This window comes from Scyliorhinus canicula, chromosome 7, assembly GCF_902713615.1.
Source record: "Scyliorhinus canicula chromosome 7, sScyCan1.1, whole genome shotgun sequence".
NCBI lineage: Eukaryota > Metazoa > Chordata > Chondrichthyes > Carcharhiniformes > Scyliorhinidae > Scyliorhinus > Scyliorhinus canicula.
In genome coordinates this window covers 4,898,104-4,917,951 of record NC_052152.1, presented here as the reverse complement: position 1 = coordinate 4,917,951, position 19,848 = coordinate 4,898,104, and the positions used below count along the sequence as shown (strand labels likewise).

Below are 19,848 nucleotides of genomic sequence, written 5' to 3'. Positions count from 1 at the left end.
GCCACAACCGCCGAGAGTCTGTCTGTGACTCTAGCTTAGTTTGATATTCTCTCTTGACATCTCGGATGGCTTTGCGGAGGTCGTACCTGGATTTCTTGTATAGGACAGGGTCGTCTGCCTTGAACGCCTCAGATCTGTCCTTCTGTAGACCACCCGGTCTAAAAGTCAGTAGACTTTTTATAGACCAATACTGCAACACAGTATTCAAACAGAGGTTTCAAGTTTTTATATAGGTTCATCATTATCCCTTGGCTTTGATATTCGATACCTCATCATAAAAACTAGAATTCCCAAAACGCTTGCCATTTTTTCTTTAACAGCCTTTGCAACCAGAGGTGCTGTCGTTAAACATCCTTGAACCCTGAATCCATCTTTGACAGCCTGCTGCTATTCAATGTGTCATTACAGTTTAAAAATAACAGCAATGAACAGGAATAACCGCTCAAGCCAGTTCCAACATTCAATCAGCTCATGACTGATACATTATTCATGAAGACTCCGCCTTCTCAACCTTGCCCTGCGCCTAATGTGCTGATCCTGAGGTTAAATCACCACCAATCAGCTCTCTCACTCAAAGAGGACAGCAGCCTCTGGTCATCTGGGACTATGGTGACTTTACCGTACTTCAACTCCTTTTTCTCACCTTTACTCCACATCCAATCACATCATTTCATGATAACAAATGTAATTTTCCATAAACAAGGCAAATATACCATTGTATAAAAGCTACACGGGCAGCACGGTAGCACAGTGGTTAGCACGGCTGCCTCACAGCATCAGGGACCCGGGTTCAATTCCAGCCTCGGTTGACTGTGCGGAGTCTGCACGTTCTCCCCGTATCTGTGTAGGTTTCCTCCCACAGACGAAAGATAGACAGGTTAGGTGAATTGGCCAAGATAAATTGCCCCTTAGTGCCCAAAGATGTGCAGGCTAGGTGGGGATAGGGAGGGACGGGGAGTCTAAATAGGGCGCTCTTTCAGAGAGACGGAGCAGACTCAATGGGTAAATGTCCTCCTTCTTTTAGAAAGGCCAACTATAACAAAATTCGGCAGGAGCTCGGGAATGTGGATTGGGAGCAGCTGTTTAAGGGTAAATCCACATTTGAAATGTGGGAGTCTTTTAAGGAAAGGTTGATTAGAGTGCAGGACAGACATGTTCCTGTGAAAATGAGAGATAGAAATGGCAAGATTAGGGAACCATGGATGACGGGTGGAATTGTGAGACTAGCTAAGATGAAAAAGGAAGCATACGTAAGATCGAGGCAACTCAAAACTGATGAAGCTTTGGAGGAATATCGGGAAAGTAGGACAAATCTCAAACGCGCAATAAAGAGGGCTGAAAGGGGTCATGAAATATCATTGGCTACAGGGTTAAGGAAAATCCCAAAGCCTTTTATTCGATAAGGAGCAAGAGGGTAACTAGAGAAAGGATTGGCTCACTCAAAGACAAAAGAGGGAATTTATGCGTGGAGTCAGAGGAAATGAGTGAGCTTCTTAATGAGTACTTTGCATTGGTATTCACCAAGGAGAGGGACATGATGGATGTTGAGGCTAGGGATGGATGTTTAAATACTCTAGGTCATGTCGGCATAAGGAAGGGGGAGGTTTTGGGTATTCTAAAAGAGGGAATTTATGCGTGGAGTCAGAGGAAATGAGTGAGCTTCTTAATGAGTACTTTGCATTGGTATTCACCAAGGAGAGGGACATGATGGATGTTGAGGCTAGGGATGGATGTTTAAATACTCTAGGTCATGTCGGCATAAGGAAGGGGGAGGTTTTGGGTATTCTAAAAGGCATTAAGGCGGACAAGTCCCCAGGACCGGATGGGATCTATCCCAGGTTACTGAGGGAAGCGAGGGACGAAATAGCTGGGGCCTTAACAGATAACTTTGCAGCATCCTTGAGCACGGGTGAGGTCCCGGAGGACTGGAGAATTGCTAATGTTGTCCCTTTGTTTAAGAAGGGTAGCAGGGATAATCCAGGGAATTATAGACCTGTGAGCTTGACGTCAGTGGTAGGCAAACTGTTGGAGAAGATACTGAGGGATAGGATCTATTCATATTTGGAAGAAAATAGACTTATCAGTGACAGGCAGCATGGTTTTGTGCAGGGAAGGTCATGTCTTACAAACCTAATAGAATTCTTTGAGGAAGTGACAAAGTTAATTGATGAGGGAAGGGCTGTAGATGTCATATACATGGACTTTAGTAAGACGTTTGATAAGGTTTCCCATGGCAGGTTGATGGAAAAAGAGATCGTATGAGGTTCAGGGTGTACTAGCTAGATGGATAAAGAACTGGCTGGGCAACAGGAGGCAGAGAGTAGTGGTGAAAGGGAGTGTCTCAAAATGGAGAAAGGTGACTAGTGGTGTTCCACAGAGATCAGTGCTCGGACCACTGTTGTTTGTGATATACATAAATGATCTGGACGAAGGTATAAGTGGTCTGATGAGCAAATTTGCAGATGATACTAAGATTGGTGGAGTTGCAGATAGCGAGGCGGACTGTCAGAGAATACAGCAAAATATAGATAGATTGGAGAGTTGGGCAGAGAAATGGCAGATGGAGTTCAATCCAGGCAAATGCGAGGTGATGTATTTTGGAAGATATAACTCAAGAGCAGACTATATGGTCAATGGAAGAGTCCTGGGGAAAACTGATGTACAGAGAGATCTGGGAGTTCAGGTCCATTGTACCCTGAAGGTGGCAACGCAGTCGATAGAGTGGTCAAGAAGGCATACAGCATGCTTGCCTTCATCTGACGGGGTATTGAGTACAAGAATCGGCAGGTCATGTTACAGTTGTATCGGACTTTGGTTAGGCCACATTTGGAACACTGCGTGCAGATCTGGTCGCCACATTACCAGAAGGATGTGGATGCTTTAGAGAGGGTGCAGAGGAGATTCACCAGGATGTTGCCTGGTATGGAGGGTGCTAGCTATGAAGAAAGGTTGAGTAGATTAGGATTGTTTTCATTGGAAAGACGGAGGTTGAGGGGAGACATGATTGAGGTCTACAAAATTATGAAAGGTATGGACAGGGCGGATAGCAACAAGCTTTTTCCAAGAGTGGGGGTGTCAATTACAAGGGGTCACGATTTCAAGGTGAGAGGGCGAAAGTTTAAGGGAGATGTTCGTGGAAAGTTTTTTACGCAGAGGGTGGTGGGTGCCTGGAACGCTTTACCAGCGGAGGTGGTAGAGGCGGGCACGATAGCATCATTTAAGATGCATCTGGACAGATATATGAACGGGTGGGGAACAGAGAGAAGTAGACCTTGGAAAATAGGCAACAGGTTTAGATAAAGGATCGGCGCAGGCTGGGAGGGCTGAAGGGCCTGTTCCTGTGCTGTAATTTTTTGTTCTTTGTTCTAACAAGAAAGACCAGGTTAAGTCCAACAGGTTTGTTTCGGATTACGAGCTTTCGGAGTGTATCTTCATCATCAGGTGAGTAAAGAGGTGGGTTCCTCAACCATATATATGGACAAAGTCAATGATGCAAGACAATACTTTGAATGCGAGTCTTTGCAGGTAATTAAGTCTTTACAGATCCAGATGGAGCAACTGGGGAGAGGGATAATCACAGGTTAAAGAGGTGTGAATTGTCTCAAGCCAGGACAGTTGATAGGATTTCGCAAGTCCAGGCTAGATGGTGGGTGGTGAATGTAAGCATAATATGTGGTTGTGGAATCTGCTATATTACGATAGGGAATATAAATATTACTCGCCTAATCTAGCCATTTGTTAAATGATAGCCGTAATCTTCCAGTAATTATTAAGTAATTTATCAAGTAATATAAAATAATCTTGTGAGTTCTTTTTACTTAATACTAAACTAGTAAAACAAAGAAACAACTGTTGAATATTAACTATTAAATAACTTGATATAAAACTCTGATAACTAATAACTTCTCTCTAGCTTTCTCACTTCTGTTCTCTCTGCAATCCTGACACATTAAGAAAGAGCAGGAAACATTTATATCGGTCCTGATAGTGAGGCCATCTAGTGTTCATTTGCCTGTACTTGCTTAACATAGTCCGATCATGTATTATTAAATACATAGGTCACTACACAACCCACCTCTTTACTCAACTGATGAAGGAGCAGTGCTCTGAAAGCTCGTGATTTGAAACAAACCTGTTGGACTTTAACCTGGTGCTGTAAGACTTCTTACTGTGCCCACCCCAGTCCAACGCTGGCATCCCCAATACAAGAAAGGCAACAGAATATTTCCAGCATTTTCTACTTATATCTCAGACTTCCGGCATCGGCTGTATTTTATTTTTGTCAGACGTTATACTGTTGTGATCAAGTAAAAGTAGGTTTGCATGGACAGTGAATACTTACTGAAATCTCCAACCAGACACACAGAATTTGCTCCTGGAGCCCACTCCTTGCAATAAACTCCACCATCAGCCTGTCGGTTGACGCCAAAGGACTCATAGCCACGAGAAAACTGCTCAAGACCTCCTTCATTCTTTTCGATACTTTTTGCCAAACTTACAAATTTATCATACCTTTGGGGACGAAAGAAAGAAATATATTAAGATCGTGGAGAAAGTCACAGGCCATGGCAATAGGTAAAACTGCAAAAGGTAATTAATGGGAGCTGTAGTTTTTTTTCAAAATCGGATACAATTGCAGATATCGGGTTTGGGTTGATGATATTTCTGTGGTTAAATAAGTCAGCTACATTCAAGCGGCAGGTGCACACAAGGTGAATGGCAAAGCAATAGCGGGCAGTGGGTTGGGAAGTAAAGGGAATCGATGGGTGCCTGGGTTCTGCAACACCAGAAGAACGTCTCTCAAGCAAAGAGAAAGAAGAGGAAAGAAGCTCAGTGATGGGTGGAAAGTATCTTAGTTTCAGTTTTTCCACAGACTAGGGAACTCCCTCCCCTCCAAGTATCAAATAGCATGATCAGCAAAGCGATTTATTCCCTCGTGGAGAGAGTACAACACAGGATTGACTGACAAAACACAGTGCCCAAGAGGCAATTAACTTCAAGTGACAGCAACAATGATGCTTAAATTCAGGATCCATGTCGCTGCAAAGCCTCCGTTCCAACACACTTTCTGTAATTTTCTGACAGGTAGACTTGCTTGGAATGCTCCAGATTCAATCTCATCTCTCAGGACTCCACACAGCCTCAGCAAACCTTGGCTCAGAGAACATTGAGTCCTATTGGTTGTAACCAGTCTCCGGCATGATTTAATCTCCATCAGCAAAACATTATTCAGAATCATAGTTAGATTGATGGTGGCAGTGGAGAAATAAGGATTGAACGGTGGGATAGTGGCTCACGGCAATGCTAACTTAGGAAAATGAAATGAACCTGCTTGTTTTGCGATAGTCAGCTGCTGCCATTGTCAAGTCCCAAGCCCGGCTGTCGCGCAAAGACAGAGCAATTTCCTTAAAACCTTTGAATTTTAATTGCAAGTGTCGGACGTGGCTCAGTGGGTGGAACTCGGAACTCTTTGGTTGTGGGTTCAGAGAGTTTGAGCACAAGATTTCAGCTGACACTCCAGTGTACCATTCAGGGAGTGTTGTCTTAGAGGTGCTGTCTTAGTGAGATCTTGCTGCATGTAAATTAGCTACTGCTTTCATTTCATGATAACACTGACTACACTTCAAAACCACTTCATTGCTATGTGGTGCTTTGGGGTATCTGTCCCAGATCACGAATTGCGCCAAAGGAATGAAAGTTTTTCTTTATTGCAGACTGCCCTTTCAAACTAAAGATGTGAAGGATTTCTCACCTATTTAGTATTACCGGTGCAGTTTTATTCTTATACAATCAAACTGTGTGTAGGTTTTCTTGGTTTAAGATCAAATCTCCCAATATAAAGTGTGGCTCATTTTGAAAAGATGTAGAAACATTTCAGCTCCCATATCAATTGTAAACAAGTGTAAAAGGTATCCAGGCTTTGAAATTGCACAGCCACTGATATTTATTTTAAGATAGTTGTGTCAAACAGCGTAATATTGCAGATAGAAAAGCTAGTATTTTGTACCAAGCAAAGTATCTCAAGCAATGACACAATTGTCCATTGCAGGCATAATGTGGCAAATGGCCTCCTTCAGAGCAGTAACAATGATGTGATTCTGTGAACTGGACCTCCAGAACCACAGTGCACACAGGTAAACAGGCAAGGGCAGCAAGTACACAGAAACACCATCACCTCCAAGCCTCGATTTTCCAGACTTAAACATTCCCTTCCTGCACCTTCAGCGCAGCAGGAGTGTGTATCATCGAGAGGACGCCCTGCAACAAATCAATTCCAGACCTTTCACAGTGCCTGCCAAACCTGCAACCCCGACCACTTAAAAGACCAAGGCCAGCTAATGGCTGGGGACGCAACCACCTGTAAGTTCCCCCCCCCCACCCCCCTTCCCCCCACCGAGTCACGTATTCATGATTTTAAAAAGCCTCACCACGCTTCGTCATCTCAGTAAAAATCCAAAAACCGCACATTCAACAGCTACACCAATTGGACACTGGTTGAAGAAAGTGGCTCACCACCACCTTCAAGGGCAACTAGGGATGGGCAATAGCATTGCAAGTGAGGCCCTTATGTACCAAATGAAGGAATAAATAAAGACACCAGTGGACCATTCTCAGTGTTGCCAAAGCCCAGGGTCATCTCCAGTGGAGTTCAAATCTCCTCCTCCAACTTAGCATTGCAAATGCCAGGGACTGGATTCCGTTTTGGAGGCGAATTCACCATGCCGGCGTGAAAACGGTGGTCTTCACTATTTTGCTGGGGGCTAGCAAGGAAGCAGTGTGGAGCTCGCAGCTCTAGCTACCAATACGGCCCTCAGCACGTCCGGTTGTGAGGCCAAACAAGCGCACGGCCGGGGGCCTGCAGTGGCCGCGTTGTGCTCCAAGGCGGACTCAGACTGCTAAAATAGTGCCCCCCTTCGCCGTTCGCACACCCCGGACAGCCTGCTCACAGAGCCCCCAGCGCTGAATGAAGCCCCCCTGCCAGTTGTGGCCATTAATGAAAGTATCCAAGCCACCACGCAATCAGTGACGGCCATGGCTAAGGGTCTCAGCAGAATATCTGCCTCGCTGGGGGATGTCACCCAGTACCAGGCCGACCTTGATGAGGTTCGGCGGGACATGGCCTGCTCTCAGATGGGCAATGGCTGGGACACTGCGGAGCATGTCCCAGTCGCTTTGTGCGTGAAAAAAGTTCTTAACCATTTCACTGCCAAACTGCGATTTCATAGCTCGTTTATTTCTTCAGATTTGTACAAATTAAATTTGTTTTGTTCAGTAACAGTAATCAGTGGTTAAACCCCAGGCTCAGACTGAGCAACATCATAGGAAGTCGTTCAGGAACAATGAGCCATTATGCGATTCTACAGCACGACAAGTTAAAACAATTAACGTGACAGAAATATCCTGATGTTGAAGTATGTCAGTAAATTACATTTGAAAGGGAAAAGGTTTCAGGGCGATGGGGAAAGAGCGGAGGTACGAGAACCAAATAGAGCGGCACAGTGGCGCAGTGGTTAGCACTAAGGCACTGAAGACCCAGGTTCAATCCTGGCTCCGGGTCACTGTCTGTGTGGAGTTTGCACATTCTCCCAGTGTCTGCTTGGGTTTCACCCCCACAACCCAAAGATGTGCAGGGTAGGTGGATTGGCCACGCTAAATTGCCCCTTAATTGGAAATAAAATAATTGGGTACTCTAAATTTTAAAAAACAGAAGTGCTAAATAAATACAAGTTCCTTACAAAAAACGCTCTTTCAAGGAGCTAGCACAGGCACAGTGGACCAAATGGCCCCTTCCTTTGCAGCAACATGCAAAGATTCCATGGTAGAACAACAGTAGGCTCAACCCAAAGCACATCCAGTCAACGACGAGCATGGACTTGCACAGCACACAGAATGCTGAACCATATCCCTGCTCTGTCCTGATCTGTGAAATTAGCAAGGGCCTGGGGTAACCCAGTCCTGGCTGCTGTCCACTGCCGATAATTCAAAGCGGTGTTTCTGCTTTGAAAACTATCAAATTGTCCAGTAACTTGAATTGAACAACATAAATAACAAGACAAGTACACAAAAAGGAATCAAATATTTGGAATTAAGCATCTTTGAATGACAAGTCAACTGTACCAATCCATATTGAAGTAAAGAAATACAGCAAAATTCTGCAAACCAAATTTCTTCATTCAATTCTCTCCACAAGTCAAAAGACATGAGGAGTTAATCAGAAATACAATGACATGGATTCCCAGCAGGAAACCCGCTTTGACAACTCACATTTATAACTTAGTAAAATCTTCCAGGGTGCCGACCAGGAAAAGAAACGGAAAACAGAAATTAGCAGTGGGCCAAAAAAAAAGAGCTGTAAGGAATGGTCCGAAAGGTTGTCCAAGAGGTGGGTGTTTTTGTAGAGAGGGAGAGAAAGCAGAAGTGAATTCCAGAGCTCAGGGCCTTGGCAGTTGAAGGCACGGCTACAATTGGTGGGGCGATGGAAACGGGCGGGGGGCTGCACACAAAGCCACAATTTGAAGGTGCACAGAGATATTGGAAGGTTGTACGGCCGGAGAAGGGGAAGGGGTCAGGTCTGGGAGGTATTTCAAAACAAAAACGAGAATGTTTTCATCGAGACACTACTGAACCAGAAGCCAATATAGGTCAGCGACCACAGGGGTGATGCCTGAACTTGGTGCAAGTTGGAATAAATGAAGCAAAATTTTGGATGCGCTTACATTTCCAGCCTCATCCAATATTGATGCGAAGGTATTTGAAGGTATGTTAAGAGGGAGTGGAATCAACTCCTTCGTTGGCTCAGCTGAAAATAAGCACCCTCTAATGGGCTCAGGAAAAGCAGGGTGTTAATTTTCTTCAATCAGTGTTAAGCAGAGCACATGATCAAAGGCCAATTAACTCCAACTTAATATAGAAGTTTGCGGATGATACGACTGTGAAAAATGAAAAAAATGAAAATCGCTTATTGTCACAAGTAGGCTTCAATGAAGTTACTGTGAAAAGCCCCTCGTCGCCACATTCCGGCGCCTGTCCGGGGAGGCTGGTACGGGAATCGAACCGTGCTGCTGGCCTGCTTGATAAGCCAGCAATTTAGCTGAGAGAGCTAAACCAGCCCCTACGGTGGGCCGTATCTCAAACAACGACGACTCAGACTACAAGAGGGAGATAAATCACTTGGTTGCATGGTGCACCGAAAACAACTTCTCTCTGAATGTCGGAAAGACCAAGGAACTGATCATCGACTTCAGGAAGTGCAGCACGACACACACTCCTGCCTGCATCAATGGCTCTAAAATGGAGATGGTCGATAGCTTTAAGTTCCTGGGGGTTACCATCACCAACAGTCTGCCCTGGTCCACTCACGTTGATACAACAGTCAAGAAAGCCCAACAACATCTCTACATCCTACGAAGCTAAAGAAATTCAGCATGTCTGCATCGACTCTCACAAACTTCTACATATGTGCCATAGAGAGCATCCTATCCGGCTGTATCACAGCCTGGTATGGCAACTGCTTGGCCCAAGATCGCAAGAAACTACTGAGTGTGGTGAACTCAGCCCAACACATCACACAAGCTTGCCACCCCCACATTGATTCCGTATACACTTCCTGCTGCCTCAGGAAGGCAGACAGCATTATCAGAGACCCCTCCCATTCAGACATTGCCTTCTTACAGACCCTTCCATCAGGCAGAAGGTACAGAAGTCTGAAGACCCGCACATCCAGACATAGGAACAGCTTCTTCTCCACAGCTACAAGACTCCTCAACGACTCCCCTTCGGACTGATCTGTTCCCTGTAAGAACACTATTCACAACGCCCTATGCTGCTCCTTCTCATGTATTTGCTTTGTTTGGCCCCTTGTTCCGCACTGTAACCAATCACTGTTTATTGATGTACCATTTGTCAATGTTCTCTGTTGATTATTCTTGTGTCTACTATGTACGTACTGTGTACATTCCCTCGGCCACAGAAAAATACTTTTCACTGTACTTCGATACATATGACAATAAATCAAATCAAATCAAATCAAAACTGTTTAAAAATAACAGGTCTCCCACTTCAGACAGATGAGGAGAACTTTTTTCCCTGACGACGGTCATGAGACTCTGGAATGCTCTTCCTCAAAAGATGGTGGAAGCAGAGCGTCATGCAAGTGTCCCTTTACGAAAGGTTTGGTCTTGCCACATGACTCGTAGCACGGCTTCAGTGATGTCATTTTTGTGGGTGGAGCTGGGCTGTGGCTGTCAGGTTTTTGGGTTTCAGTTTCGGTTTGTTGCTTTGGATTGCAGAAGGAAAAAGCAGTGTTTCCCTGTTTTCATTTTAAAAGCTGTTCCAGGGAACTGAAAGCACATTGGAGATAAAGAGTTGCTTTCCGGAAGGAGTTTTGAATCTGCTGGTTGGGAGGGTGGATGTCAGGGAAAGGGCCAGTCCCATTAAAATGAGATTGCAGTGTGCTGGGCCACGCCCTTGAAACGGGTTTCGGTTTATTGGATTTTGTATTGAATTGGAACAGCTAAGGGGGATTCATCCAGAGTTATATACATAGATTACTGAAGCTGTTGTGTTTTCTTTATGTTTGTAATTGATAAATTCTTGCTAAGTGTTTTATATAGATTGTAGTTAACATATATATTAATTACATTCTTATAATAAACTTTGTTTTGATAAAAGTGTCTAAGAAGTCTGATGAATCACATCTGTAGTGAAGGCTCTTCTGCTCATCCTAACCAAATTCAACAAAAAAGTCATAGGTCAGACGAACTTCATAATACACTTGAGTTTATAAGCCCTGGCCCATATCAAGAGGCTGAATGTTTTTAAGGCAGAAGTGGCTAACAAAGGGGGTGAGGTGGAAGATTATTGGGGCTCGGCAGGAATGCGGGTTGAAGTTACCATTCTTATTGAATGGTGGAACAGGCTAGAGGGGCCGAGTGGCCTCCTACTGCTCCACATTCACATGTTAACAGGTACAAATTTGAAAGGCACATTAAGCTCAATTACAGTTAAAATATTTTGCCGCAACATTATTGTGGCAGCGGTGTGACTTGCAGCTGGGAAAAAACCTTTACAGTACTTCAGTAATGAATGAAAAAGCTAGAGTACAACCAGATTGAAAAGAACCAGTTTCAAGGACGAGCACGTTACTGATCAATCAAGAGTCTTTACTTAAATGACAGATTTTTTAAAAAATGCTGTTTAAATTCAAATAAAGATCGACTCTATAGCACTGTCCTTGGAGCACATGAACAAAGCACATTACAGCACGGTGGCATGGAATTTAAAAGGTTGTATGAGTGACATAAATGCAGTGGTTTGTGGTAATGTATGGAGGAGACTTACAAACAGCAGTACTCTTAATGTGCTGTTTAAATAATTGGAACCAATACATTATGCCAGAAAATGGAAATCACATTTAACAACTGGATTTATGCAACTCCTGAGCATTGTGAACATTGCAGGTTCTTTAGAGGATGAAGGCTTCACAGAAGAAGGTAGCAGCCAGTAATTGGAGAGTTAGAAGAAACTGTCAAAAGCATTGTTTGTAAAAGGCCTTTAAAAGTCAGGGAAGCAGCAAAAGAGGCTTCTTGGAAATGGAGGGGAAAGATGATGATCGGGATTGGGGGGGGGGGGGGGGAGATAAAGCGTTTATCAGGGAGGAGGAGAAGGAGTGAGGGGTTACAGAGTGAGGGAAAAGGTTTCTGGAAGTGGGGTGGGTTAAGAGTCTCCAAAGCTAGAATTCCACAAAGACAAGAATTTTCGAGATACCCCTGATTTAATTAGACCTGGAGAGATTGTGCTCAGGATGACAGACGAGGCTTGGGAATCCCAAAGACACCAAATTGATAGGGTTGTTAGGCTGGCGTATGGTGTGTTGGCTTTCATGAACAGGGGGATTGAGTTTAAGAGCCGCGAGGTTTTGCTGCAGCTTTATAAAACCCTGGTTAGACCACACTTGGAATATTGTGTCCAATTCTGATCACCTCATTATGGGAAGGATGTGAATGCTTCGGACACAGTGCAGAGGAGATTTACCCGGATGCTGCCTGGACTGGAGGGCATGTCTTATGAAGAAAGGTTGAGGGAGCTGGGGCTTTTCTCACTGGAAAGAAGAACATAGAACATAACAGCGCAGTACAGGCCCTTCGGCCAAGAAGGAAGAGAGGTGACTTGATAGAGGTGTACAAGGTGATGAGAGGCATGGATAGAGTGGATAGCCAGAGACTTTACCCCAGAGTCGAAATGGCTGACACAAGGGGACATAATTTTAAGGTGATTGGAGGAAGGTATAGGGGGGATGTCAGAGGTAGGTTCTTTACACAGAGAGTGGTGAGTGTGTGGAATGCACTGCCAGCAGAGGTGGTGGAATCTGAGTCTTTCGGGACATTTAAGTGATTCTTGGACAGGCACATGGACAGCAGTAAAGTGAAGGGGTGTAGGTTAGGTTAATCTTAGATTGGGATAAATGGTTGGCACAACATCGTGGGTCGAAGGGCCTGTACTGTGCTATACTGTTCTATGTTCTATGAGACAGATTGCAGAACAAAGTGGTACAGAGGGACCTGAGTGGTCTGATACATGAATCACAAGAAATTAGTTTGCAGGTACAGCAAGTGATTAGGATGACATATAGGATGTTAGTGTTTATTGCAAGAGGAGTGTAGGAGATGAAGCTTTGCCAGTTGTACCGAGTATTGCTCAGACCACATCTAGAGTACTGCATACAGTTTGGGGCTTTTTATTTAAGAAAGGATATAACTGCATTTGAAATGGTGCAGAAAAGGTTTACTCAGTTGACTCATGGGATGAAGGGGTTGCCTTACAAGGAAATGTTGCGCAGTTTGGGCTGCATCCGTAAGAATAAGGGGTCTCCCATTTCGGACAGAGGTGAGAATTTTGTGAAAGTCTCTTCCTCAGCGAGCAGTGGAGACAGGATCATCAAATACTTTTAAGGCTGATTGGATAGATTCTTGACTGACGAGGAAATCAAAGGGTGGTGGGGTAGACATGAAAGTCGAGTTGAGGTCTCAATCAGATCAGCCATGATCTTATCGAATGGGAGAGCAGGCTCGAGGGGCTGAACAGACTACCCACTGCTCCAAATTTGGAGTTGGTATGCCCAGTTCAATCAGAAAGAGACAGTTCACCATGAACAACCATGGTAGGACTTTCCTGTACTTCTGTGGGATCAGAGGTTTTACAGCAAGGAAAAAGGCCCTTTGGTCCATCGCATCCATGCCGACCATCAAACATCGAACTATTCTAATCCCATTTTCCAGCACTTAGTCCGTAGCCTTGTCTGCAAGGACATTTCAAGTGCTCATCTAAATATTTCTCAAAAGTTGCGGGGGTTCCCATCTCTACCACCCTTTCAGACAGTGAGTCCCAGATTCCAACCATACTCACATCTCCTCGAAACCATTACCGTAAATCTATGGCCCCTGGTTAGTGACCCCTCCGCCAAGGGGGAAAAGTTCTTTCCTATCCACCCTGTCTCTGTCCCTCAGAATTTTGTACAACTCAATCAGGTTCCCCCTCAACTTTCTTTGCGCCAGGAAAACCAACCCCAGCCTATCCAGTCTCAGTTAGCTGAAACGCTCCAGCTCAGGCACCATTCTGGTGAATCTTCTCTGCACCCTCTCCAGTGCAATCACTTCCTTTCTATAGTGTGGTAACCAGAACTGCACACAGTGCTCCAGCTGGGGCCTAACCAGTGTTTTATACAGCTCCAGCATAACCTCCCTGCTCTTATATTCAATGCCTCAGCTGATAAAGGCAAGAATCCCATAGGCCTTCTTAACCACCTTATCTACCTGCACTGCTGTCTTCAGAGATCTGTGAACATGCACACCAAGGTCCCTCTGGTCCTTTGCACTTCCTAGAGTCCAACCATTCCTTGTATATTCCCTTGCCTCATTAGTCGTCCTAAAATGCTTAACCTTACACTTTTCTTGGTCACATTCCATTTGCTGCTCTTCTGCCCATCTGACCAACCTGCCTGTACCATCGTGTAAACTAAGGCCTTGCTCCTGACAATTTACCACACCACCAATTTGTGTGTCCTCTGCGAACTTACTTTTAATAATTCCAATATTCCGATCCCTGCAGAACACCACTGGACACAGCCTTATTAAAATCCATGCAGACTACATCTACTGCACTACCCACATCTACACACCTAGTCACCTCCTCAAAAATTTCAATCAAATTTGTAAGACATGGGCCGGGATTCTCCGAAATCCCGGCCAAGTGTTGACACTGGCGTAACCACCGGAGTGGTGTACGCCGGTGTCAACGGACCTCCAAGCCCAGCAATTCACCGCTGTTCAGGAGGCTACCACGGCGCTGAAGAGCTGCGTGCTGCTCCGGCGCCAAAATGCGGCCCTGCACTGCCGGCACGTGTCTGCGCATGCACGCAACAGTCGTCTCAGCGCCGGTGCATGTGCGTGGTTGCCAACTCCGCGCCGACGCAGAGCAACGTGTCAGGAATATTACAGCGGGCCGCGCAGAATCGCGGGCCTGGATCCCGTGGAGGTGTGTCCCCCCCCCCCCCCCACACCATGACGTCCACAGCAGCTGCGGGTCCGAGCTCCTGCCGGGTGGTACCAGGTTAGAATCACGCCAGCAGGACACAGCGGGAGTTCAACCCGTCGCACGCGAAGAATCGGGGGCGTGAATGGCACCGATTCTCCAGTCACTGGAGAATCGGCGGCCTGGCATCAGAGCAGCGTGCCGGGAATTTCCCCTGCCCCCGGCAATTCTCTAACCTGACGCGGGCTTGGAGAATCACACCCATGACCTGGCTTTGACAAAACCATGCTGACTATCCTAGATTAATCCTTGCCACTGCCTTAATTTTATCCCTTAGTTTTTTCCAGTAGTTTCCCTATCACTGAAGCACCTCTCCTGTGGCCAGAGGAGATTTCACATTTTTGTCAGAGCTGCTGCAATCTCATCCCACAGCAACCTTGGATACATCTCATCTGCCCCGGGGAATTTACCCACTTTTAGGCCCATTAAAACTGTTAATTAAGGGCAGCACGGTGGTGCAGTGGTTAGCATTGCTGCCTCACGGCACTGAGGACCCAGGTTCGATCCCAGCCCCGGGTCACTGTCCGTGCGGGGTTTGCACATTCTCTGTGTCTGCGTGAGTTTCATCCCCACAACACAAAGATTGTGCAGGGTAGGTGGATTGGCTGCGCAAAATTGCCCCTTAATTGGAAAAATGAATTGGGTACTCTAAATTTTTTTTTTTTTATAAACTGTTAATTCCCTCTCAATGTTAAGCGATTTATAGATCTACTTCATACTTCCCGGCAGTGAACACAGATGCAAAGTGCTAATTTAAAACCTCACCTATATCTTATCGTTCCACACACAAATTGCCACTTTGGTCCCGAACAGGCTCTACCCTGATCAACCTCCTACGATCAATAACTTATAAAATTTCAAATTTACCTTTCTTTTACCCACCAGTGCTATTTAAGCACCCCTCTTCACTCCACTAATTTATTTCTGAAGTAACCCCTGCAGTTTCTATATTCTTCTGGGGCTTCCACCAGATATCTGCCATAAGACTCCCTATTTTTTTCTAATCCAATGCTGGATTATCCCTTGACATCCAGGGTTCCTGGATTTATTGCTCCCACTCTTTACCATCATGGGAACATGTTGGCCGTGGGGTCTGATGTAGATTTTCCTACAAGTAGCTGCTCCCAGATAACTTTGGACATAAGAACCTTAATTTCTCATCTATTTTTGTCCCTTTCCAGAACTACCTTAAATGGTATGGAGTTATAGTCACAGTTTCCAAAATGTTTCCCCACTAAAACTTCATCCACTTGCACTGCTTCATTCCCCAAAACTAGACCCAGCACCGTCCCGCACCCCCCCCCCCCCCCCCCCCCCCCCAAAAACCCCCACCCGGGCCAGGGTAGGGCTTTCTATATTGTCATAAAAACCTCTCCTGAGTGCATTTTAACAATTCCACCCCCTCTCAGCATTTCACATTTTGACAAATCAGTTACTATTGGGGAGTTGAAATCTCCAATTATTACCTGATTACAATTCTCAGAGATTTGCCGACACATCTGCCCTTCTATCTGACTGTTTGGGTGCCTATAATACACTCCCAGAAATGCGATCGCCCCTTTTGTTACTAAGTTCTACCCATTTGGATTAATTTGAGGAACTGACTGTGGGCAGCACAGTAGTACATGTGGATAGCACTGTGGTTTCACAGCGCCAGGGTCCCAGGTTCGATTCCCCGCTGGGTCATTGTCTGTGTGGAGTTTGCACGTTCTCCCCGTATCTGCATGGGTTTCCTCCGGGTGCTCCGGTTTCCTCCCACAGTCCAAAGACGTGCAGGTCAGGTGGACTGGCCATGATAAATTGCCCTTAGTGACCATAAAAAAAAAGGTTAGATTGGGTTACGGGGATAGGGTGGAAGTGAGGGTTAAATAGGGCGGTGCAGACTCGATGGGCTGAAAGGCCTCCTTCTGCACTGTTTGTTCTATGTTCTAATCCCTGAGCACTGCCAAAATGTTGTCCCGAATCAATACTGCAATCCCTCCTCCTCTTTTTCCAGCCTCTCTATCACGCCTGAAACCTCTATACCCTCGGAAGTTAATCTGCTGCCCTTCTTTCAACCAAGTTTCTGTGATTGCAATAATGTCATAATTCCACGTGCTGATCAACACTGAGTTCATCAGTCTTGCGCCTTATCATACCCCTGTCTGCTCTGTCCACTGGACCTGCTTGGTTTATCCTCTGCATTTGACTCCATCTTCTCACCCACTGCACGGTTACTTTGGATCCCATCGCCCGTCCAAATTGGTTGAATATAGCCAAGAGTGAGCACCCATTGGAACACTCATTTAGAAAGTTAAATGGAAGGATTTCCAGTACTCATCAATAAGTTGACTCCTCCAGGATTCAATGAGGCACACAGGGAACATCCTGGCTCTGCTGTTGGGTTACTAGATCAACCATTAAATTGGTTCTTGGCTCGGTTTCAAACTTCCATCAGCATCTTGAACAAACCTTAGTGGGAAAGCTTGATCTTGGTTTCGGACAAAGTTCGGCACAACATCGAGGGCCGAAGGGCCTGTTCTGTGCTGTACTGTTCTATGTTCTAAACCTTCAAAGCTCTCTGTTCCCAAGAACGAAGGTCGCGAGGTGATTAGACAACAAGCCCTCTCCAGTAGACAGTAGGTACCAGGAACAATTCACAAATGGCAAGGTGAACAACACAGCTCATCATTGAAGGTGATTGCACTGCCCAGTCAGCCTGGCCACAGCTTTGGACATGTGCTGTACTATGGGAAAACCAAGAAATAGAAGCACAGTCTAAAGACGTGAAGGTTAGGTGGATTGGCCATGGTAAATTGCCCTTAGTGTCCAAAAACAAAAAGGTTAGGGGGGTTATTGGGTTACAGGGATAGGGTGGAAGTGAGGGCTTAATGTGGTCAATGCAGACTCGATGGGCCGAATGGCCTCCTTCTGCACTGTACGTTCTATGTTCTAATTCATGGGTGAACCAGCCATCAGAAAAAGAATGATCACATACTAACCTTTCCTCTTGGAAAAACCAAACCGTTTACTGCCAAAAATGAATTTATTGAGAACAGTACAGCACAGAACAGGCCCTTCGGCCCTCGATGTTGTGCCGAGCAATGATCACCCTACTCAAACTCACGTATCCACCCTATACCCGTAACCCAACAACTCCCCCTTAACCTTACTTTTTTGGACACTACGGGCAATTTTAGCATGGCCAATCCACCTAACCCGCACATCTTTGGACTGTGGGAGGAAACCGGAGCACCCGGAGGAAACCCACGCACACACGGGGAGGACGTGCAGACTCCGCACAGACAGTGACCCAGCCGGGAACCGAACCTGGGACCCTGGAGCTGTGAAGCATTGATGCTAACCACCATGCTACCCCTTGCCACTTTCAGGTAGCAAGTTCACATCTTTGAAGTTTGGTGGTACACAAGGTTAGCCTCATATAACTGGGTCCTTTGCTTCACCATTTATCAGAATTCAGAAGCGCAACACTAAAATTATAGCTTTTAACCTTTTAATTCTTTTGAAGTGAGGTTTTGAAAACAGATCACATCTGGAAATACAATTAGGGATAGTCACACAAACTGTAACAGTTTATCAGATTTCTCATCATCTGATCTGGAAAACAAATATGTGCCTGACAGATGCAAACATCCTTTCATTTATGTCTACAGAGATTCACTTAAATTAACAAGATACCAGACAAACAGAATTCACAAACAGAACACTGCAGAATTTCCTTCCCGAAATGGAGGAAATTGCAGCTGTTTAGATTAATGAGGCCCTTAGCAATTTAGGTAAGACATCAGGGATCAAACAAACCTGCATGACTTTTTTTAATTAAACTGGGAAACCAAAATAACTACATACTGTCCAGTACTGAAATGCCAGAAAATTCAATGCACGGCATCAGGGGGTATTGAAACGCACAGTGTTTTGTTTGGTCACACTCTTGTGAAGCATCTTGGGTTGTTTTACCGTGTTAAAAATGCTACATAAATGAAGGCTGTTTTTTGAAGTGTCGCTGACCTGAATCACATTGCGATTTTCCCATGATTCACCAAACTCAGTCAGATGACACGGCAGAGGGAAAAAGAAAAAAGACAAATTCATTGCGCCACTGGTGGTGTCGGGCAAAGCAGGAAATGTCCCAGAAAGACCCCCCTACCCACTACCACCCCAGATGGAGCCCCTACCCACTATCACACCACTCCCCCATAATCACCAGGAGAATTTTGCATCCCAAACAAAATTATAGCTTACACTTTCAGGGAAGTGAGTACTGGTAGTCTGGTAGCATGTTGTATGTCAACCATGAATCTGTGCAGCACACTCATCACCAAGTCACTCGTGAGCCCACAATCCAGACTGACCCTCCAGTCCTCAAGGCCTGCTGTATTGTCCATGATGCTGTCTTTTGGATGAGGCATGAGGCCAAGGTCCTCTCTGCTCTCTCTCAGGTGGATGTAAAAGGCCCCACAGCACTATTTCAAAAAGCAGGGATCTCCTTCCCCAGTGTCCTGACCAACATTTATACCTCAGCCAGCATCACAAAGCAGATTATCCAGTCATTACCACATTTCTGTTTGTCGAAGGGTGTTGTCTACACATTTCCAATACTACAACAGTGAGCACACATCAAAGTAAAGAGCTTTGAGAAGTGGTGCTGTTGTGAAAGATGCTCTATAAATGCAGGCGTTTCTGATGAGAGTTAAATGGCGAGAGGTGGGAGCAGGCTCATAGGAAGCGTACGTGCCGATATAATCCAACTGTATACACACACAAATCATTGCAGGTGGCAGGACAGGTTGAGAGAGTCGTTAATAAAACGTACAGTGTCCTGAGCTTTATAAATAGAAATAAAGAGAATAAATGCAAGAAGGTTCAAAAGGCTAGTATGAAGGTACAGCAAGTAATTAGGAAAGTTAATAAAACGTTACCGTTTATTGTGAGGAGAATTGATTACAAAAGTAGGAAGGTTATGCTCGAGTTGTACAGGGCACTGGAGAGCTCGAATCTGGAACACTGTGTACCGCAGTGTGTTTTTCAAACATTCCTTTCCCAGGACCTACTTTTGCCAACTTTGACCATCGCGACCCACGCCACGTTCACTTACCCTTAATGCAGAAGTAAAGTAAATAATCTTTATTGTCACAAGTAGGCTTACATTAACACTGCAATGAACTTACTCTGAAAAGCCCCTAGTCACCACATTCCAGCGACTGTTCAGGTACGCAGAGGGAGAATTCAGAATTCTCAGCTGTAAGGGAATTGAGCCCA

General features: G+C 45.2%; 1 protein-coding gene across 4 annotated transcripts in view; it reads right to left on the bottom strand.

Moving 5' to 3' along the window:
* The window catches only part of LOC119968715 (1,4-alpha-glucan-branching enzyme-like), a 707,296-nt gene that overhangs the window by 604,696 nt on the left and 82,752 nt on the right, over positions 1-19,848 (bottom strand). For all 4 annotated transcript variants that reach the window (XM_038801318.1, XM_038801319.1, XM_038801320.1 and 1 more), the window contains exon 2: positions 4,343-4,512. In XM_038801318.1, coding sequence (XP_038657246.1) covers positions 4,343-4,512 — 170 coding nt within the window. The remainder of the gene's footprint in view (positions 1-4,342; positions 4,513-19,848) is intronic.